The sequence below is a fragment of the Lichenostomus cassidix genome, chromosome 10, assembly GCF_008360975.1.
Source record: "Lichenostomus cassidix isolate B80296 chromosome 10, HeHo_3.0, whole genome shotgun sequence".
In the NCBI taxonomy this organism is placed as follows: Eukaryota; Metazoa; Chordata; class Aves; order Passeriformes; family Meliphagidae; genus Lichenostomus; species Lichenostomus cassidix.
Window position 1 is genome coordinate 2,502,437 of NC_139491.1, and position 5,532 is coordinate 2,507,968.

General features: G+C 45.2%; 1 protein-coding gene across 3 annotated transcripts; it reads left to right on the forward strand.

Annotated features, from left to right (window-relative positions):
• The first annotated feature begins 44 nt into the window (after positions 1-44).
• On the forward strand, positions 45-5,399 carry PARP16 (poly(ADP-ribose) polymerase family member 16). Of its 3 annotated transcripts, XM_085070314.1 has the most exons (7): positions 248-312; positions 793-985; positions 1,177-1,314; positions 2,117-2,323; positions 3,392-3,563; positions 3,919-4,060; positions 4,679-5,399. In XM_085070314.1, exons 2-7 carry the CDS (start codon positions 896-898, stop codon positions 4,821-4,823), a joined length of 894 nt encoding a protein of 297 aa, XP_084926440.1. In that variant the 5' UTR covers positions 248-312; positions 793-895; the 3' UTR covers positions 4,824-5,399. The 3 variants fall into 3 exon arrangements, with proteins under 3 accessions (XP_084926441.1, XP_084926439.1, XP_084926440.1); XM_085070313.1 differs by lacking the exon at positions 793-985 and having other exon boundaries at positions 46-312; XM_085070315.1 differs by lacking the exons at positions 793-985; positions 1,177-1,314 and having other exon boundaries at positions 45-312.
• Positions 5,400-5,532: the final 133 nt, after the last annotated feature.

The window sequence follows — 5,532 nt, forward strand, 5'->3', positions numbered from 1 at the left end:
GGCGGAGGCGGCTGCGGGGCGGAGCGGCGGGGATACGCCGCGGCCCGGCGGCGGAAGGGGCGACGCCGGCGGGGCGGGCGCTGCCGCCTTGTCGGAGCGGCCGGCGCTCGGCAGCCCCCGCCGGGCATGTCAGCGCCTGGCCCCGGCGAGGCGGCCCCGGGCGCCAGGGAGGCGGCGAGGAGGGACCCGCTGGCCGCCGACCTGCGGTGCAGCCTGTTCGCCGCCGCGCTGCAGAGCTACAAGCGCGACTCGGCGCTGAGGCCCTTCCCGGGCCGCTACGCCAGCGGCGACACCAAGGACTTCGAGGGGCTGGTGAGTGCCGGGGAGCTGCCAGGGGGGCCAGGGCACCTTCCCGATGGGGGAGCACGGGCTGCCCGCCGAGCTGAGCGCAGCGGCGCCGCAGGGTCACGAATAAAGCAGCGTGAAGGGTTAGTGCAGCCAATGAAACCAGGTTTAAAAGAGTATTTGGGATTCTGACCGATAAACCCTCACTGGGGAACGCCCAGATCCGGTGTGATGAAGTAACAAAGGGTAGGTAACAGGTGGGGAGCGACAGGACGAGAGGAAACGGCCCCAAGCTGCTGCAGAGAGGTTTAGATAGTGTTAGGTACCATTCCTGCCCTGAAAGGGTGGTGAGGCTTTAGAATAGGCTGCCCGGGGAAGTGGTGGAATCACCGTTCCTGGATGAGTTCAGTAAACATGTAGATGTGGCATTTGGGGACATGGTTTAGTGGTGGGCTTGGCAAAGGTAGGTTAGTGGTTGGTCTCAATAATCTCAGACGTCTTTTCCAGCCTGAATATTTCTGTTACTCTCTGAACTGTTATGAGAGCTTGCCCAACGTGAAATTCAAATTAATACTGAAGGATTTGCATATTACATGGCCTGAACACCCCCATGTCAGGCCTGCTGCACACACTGCCCTGTGACAGCTGGTTTTCTCTCAGGAGTCTGACTCTTCCTGTACAAACTCTACAGATACTGTTGGTAAATATCATTCTTTATAACTTGCCTGCTATTTATTTTCACTTCTCCACAAACTGTATACAAGTGTTTATATCTCAGAACAGAACCTGTTTTTCAGTTTGTTGGGGTGAAATAGTGTTTTGTTTTCACTAGAGGTCCCTGTTTAATCGCAGTGGCACTAAGGAGCTCGTACTAAATGCCTCTGTTGTTAGCGTGCAGATACCAATGCTTTACCAAGCCTGAAAGAGCTTCTGGAGTCTGTTCCAAGCACAGAAAAAAGGACGTGGGATCTGTTTAGTTGGATTCTCTCATCTAAAGTCTTCATGATACAAAGTACTAAGAAACAGGAAGTAAGTTTTGAATTCTGAAAATCTTGATTAGAATTTGGTTTTCAAGGCACACTTGCACTTCAGAGAATATTTCCTCCTGCCAGAATTACGTTGGTTATTGTGAGAGCTTGACAGTTCAACATAAATCCATTCTTTTCTGTCTATAGAGAGGGGTGTTTGTTATGTTTTTAAGTAAAATTTTCAGGAACTCTGGTTGGAAGAAATAGTCATCTCTGTCTGTAGTTGATGATGAGCAGTGATTCTAGTTGGTTACCGCAGTTAACATAACATGTACATGCATGGTTTAGACCAAGAGAGTTAAGTCGGGTGTCAGGGACCTGGGTCCTGCTTGTCACTGAGAAAAAGAGCTCTTGTCTTCTGTATACTGCCCCAAAAAGGGAAAAGTTCAGAGCCACTGAGGCACTTCTGTAACAGGGATCAAAATAGTTGTACAGATTAGCAGCAAGATGAAAACAACTTCTGTTTTTGGTTTTTTTTTTTCTCTTGCAAGATCAGCTGATGAATATATTGTCTTAGTAGCCAAAGTAGAATTGTGATATTGTCCTTGAATCATAATTAATAATTAAAATTCATGGTTTGGGGTTTTTTTTCTGGAGAGAAGAATTAGGATTTAACTTTGCTAGCAAGAAACTGGCAGATTTTTTACTGTGCACCTGCTCCTTCAGAATTTTGACAGTGTTGAATTCTAACTCAAAAAAGTATAATCAGAATACATTAAACAGTCTGAAGGGATGGGAAGCAGAATTTCCAGTGAGTAATGTAACCACATAAACCAACATTGATATTCCTTCCTGTTTTTAAGTACGAGAAGATCCAGGAACTCACAGGGATGTCTGGGGCTGCGGTTCCTGCTCCGGATTACCTCTTTGAGGTCGTGTACTGTGATCAAATGAACACCAAGTTTGCTGAGACCAAGGGAGAGCGGGACCTGATCTACGCCTTCCATGGGAGCCGCCTGGAGAACTTCCATTCCATCCTGCACCATGGTCTGCACTGCCACTTGAACAGGGTGAGGCTCCTGCCACTGACACCATCTTCCCTTGGTCACTTGCAGCTGGGGACACTTTTTAAAAATAGGCCCAGATTCCTTTCGGGGTATGAAATGTGCTGATGATCTTGTACTGCTGTTTTCATTTCAGTGTAGGTCTTTGTGGATGGCTGTGTTGGATTTTCTAGTGCAGCCTGAGGGTGAAAACTGGAAGTGGCATGAAACCCTTTTCACCAGCATGACAAATTATGACTGTCCTTTGCTTCAATGTAAGGAAATGTAATTCCTCTGAAGATTCTGGCCTGACAGCCTGCAGCTGGGAAGTGCCTGTCTACAGAGGAGGAGGATAGTGGAGATTTTCTGCCTGGTCTTCTGTTTAGATCAGTAGAGTTTCAGGTGCTGCTCACAAGTGGAGCCTTCTTAAAATGGTCTGGTTTAGGGAGACATTCCATAGGATTTGCACATCTTCTGATTTCAGTGGAAGGGCAGTTGGGACTCCTGGATTTCTGTGTCAGCTGCAAGGCAGCTTTGACACAACACCTGCTTGACCTTCCAATCAACCTGGACTGTTTTTTCCCCACATTCTCAATGAGTAATGGTTTACTGGGTACAGTGGACTTACTGGAGTAATAATTTTAGCCAGTGTGACAAATTGAAAAGTACTTTCCTCTTTTCTAGTAAAGTGTGGATTAAAATGAAGGAAAGCCTTGCCTTGTTTGGGGAGTTTGGATTACTTGAATGATGACTGTCTCAATAAATTGATGAAATGCCTTTTAAGAGCGATGCAGTCATGTTGATGTAAAATACTTATGCTGGCAAACTAACTCCAAATCCGGGAAAGCATGAATCTGTCCACACCAAATGCTCTGCCAAGCAGCTAATTTGAGGGATGGGAGAGGGCAGCAGCCCCACCCCAAGGAAGTTGTGCCAGGACAAAAACAGTGCATGGACCAGGCCCAACACGGGTCAGAAAGGCCTTTCGTAATTTACCTTCAGAAGCAGAACTGCCAGTCTGAAAGGAAAGAACACTTGTATGTTTTTTGAGGTTTGCAGTACATGATTTTAGGATAGATTTCTGCTCTGTTTCAGACATCCCTGTTTGGTGAAGGCACCTATCTGACCAGTGACCTGAGCCTGGCTCTGCTGTACAGCCCTCATGGTCTCGGCTGGCAGCGAAGCACACTGGGCTCTATCCTCAGCTGTGTGGCTGTTTGTGAGATCATTGACCACCCAGATGTAAAGTGTCAGGTGAAAAAGAAAGGTGAATCTGTTGCAGTAATAACTGTCTAGTAGTTAAATCTGTGCTTCATGTTGTTTTTCTTTCCCTGTTAATACTAGCAGCTCCTGGAGCACTGAATGGGAGACTCACCTCCTTGTCACCCTCGTCTGGGCCATAATGTCATCCATACCAAGGATGACTAGGAGTGGTATAGCCTCAAGCAAACTTCTCAGTCTATTCTTGGATGCTGAGGGATTCAGGGGAATACCAAGACTAGATCTTTGGTTATCTCGTTCCCATTCTTCTGGGGGGTGTGTATGGGGGTGGTGGTTGTTTACTTTTTTTACAGTTACTTGAAGTTCTGCATGGTTTTTTTTCTTTTTTCTTCCCAATTCAGATTCAGAGGAAATAGACAGAAAAAGAGCAAGAGTGAAAAACAGCGAAGGGGGAGATGTGCCACAGAAATACTTTGTTGTCACAAACAACCAGCTTTTACGAGTTAAATATTTGCTAGTGTATTCACAGAAGCAGCATAGGAGGTAAGAGTTCAACTGTCTAGAGTGATGAGCTGCTATAACAAACAGATCTCATTGTTGAAAAGCAACAGAAAACAAACAAGAAAGATACACTGTACTGCCAGAATTTTTTTTAGCCTGTTTCCTATGGAAATAAGTCTTGCACCGTCAGATTGCCTCTGTCTCAGTCTTTGATGCTCTGAGGCTCAGCTAAATTTGCTTTTTCACCAGACCCGTAAGGACTTAGTGTCTTTGAGAGCTCTAATTATCTGTTTGTGGCAGGAAACCAAGAGTAGATGTCTGGTGAGTGAAGCTCTTAAAACTGAAGCAGTTTTAACTCTGCCCTTATCTGTCCTAAGTGGCAGCATTCACTCAGCTAATCAACACATGTACAGGCCAGGCAGCTACAGCTCCAGACCACAGGGAAAGGTGTGAACACGGGGAGAAAACACAGGACTGTGCATGGAGACTTAAGGAAAAGGAATGTGGTGAAAACTGGGCTTTGTTAGTTACAGAGATTGTGGAACAACTTTTCTGTTTTTATTGCATTCACTTAACCATTTAAAAAACCAAAACCTAAGATACTCTTTGCCAGGGTGTTTGTGCATCTCTGACAGAATTAACGCACTTCTCCCTTTTCAGGCCTTCTAATGAATCTTCCTGGTTTTACACCCACCGTTTTGCCATAATGATGATGCTGTACCTGCTGTTACTGATAGTGATAGGGGCCAGCAACTCACCAACTTTCATCTACTACTGGCACAGAATGTTTGACTCAGAAAGATGAAGCACCCAAGCTGATAAACTCTTATTTTCACCACGTGCCTTAAGAATAGCTGATCTGCAGTGCACTGCATCTGTTCCAGAGCTCTGGAAATCAAGCTGCCTGGAGCTTTCCAGTTCTGACACCAATCTATTAATCCTCATGGCATCTCTTAATTTATTCTTATTTTGGTGTTCCTGGGATTCATGAGGATGCCCAGTACAGCTGAAAAGGATCACAGTGGTGCAGCTTAGCATGAGCCAATTGTTAAGGGTCCATGGGAAGAAAGGTTATTTAAGTTTAATGAAAACCAAGTGTGGAAACACTCAGGTGTAACTTATTTTCTGTCAAGCTGAAGTATGTTTGCACAAGTTGGAAAGGAGGATTTTTCTGGATGTCAGGCAAAGCAACCTGTTGAGAGTCTTATCAGTATGTTTTCAGAAACTGATTCTAGTGATGTTTGGCATGTATCAATGCAGATGGAATCACTTTTAAACTTTTAAGACTAACTTTGGCCAGGAATTTTTATATTTGAGCATAATGATTGTAAGTTAAAAAAACCCAAGAAATAAAACAACCGCCAAAATGGAAGAAGTTAAACAGTTTCTAGTATGTTTTTTTTTCTCCTCTGAAGAACATTGTTGTGTTTTAATCCCAGCTGGCAGCTAAGCACAAATCCAAAACATAGTTACTACACTGCTATGAGGAAAACTCACTCTATCCTGGACAAAAA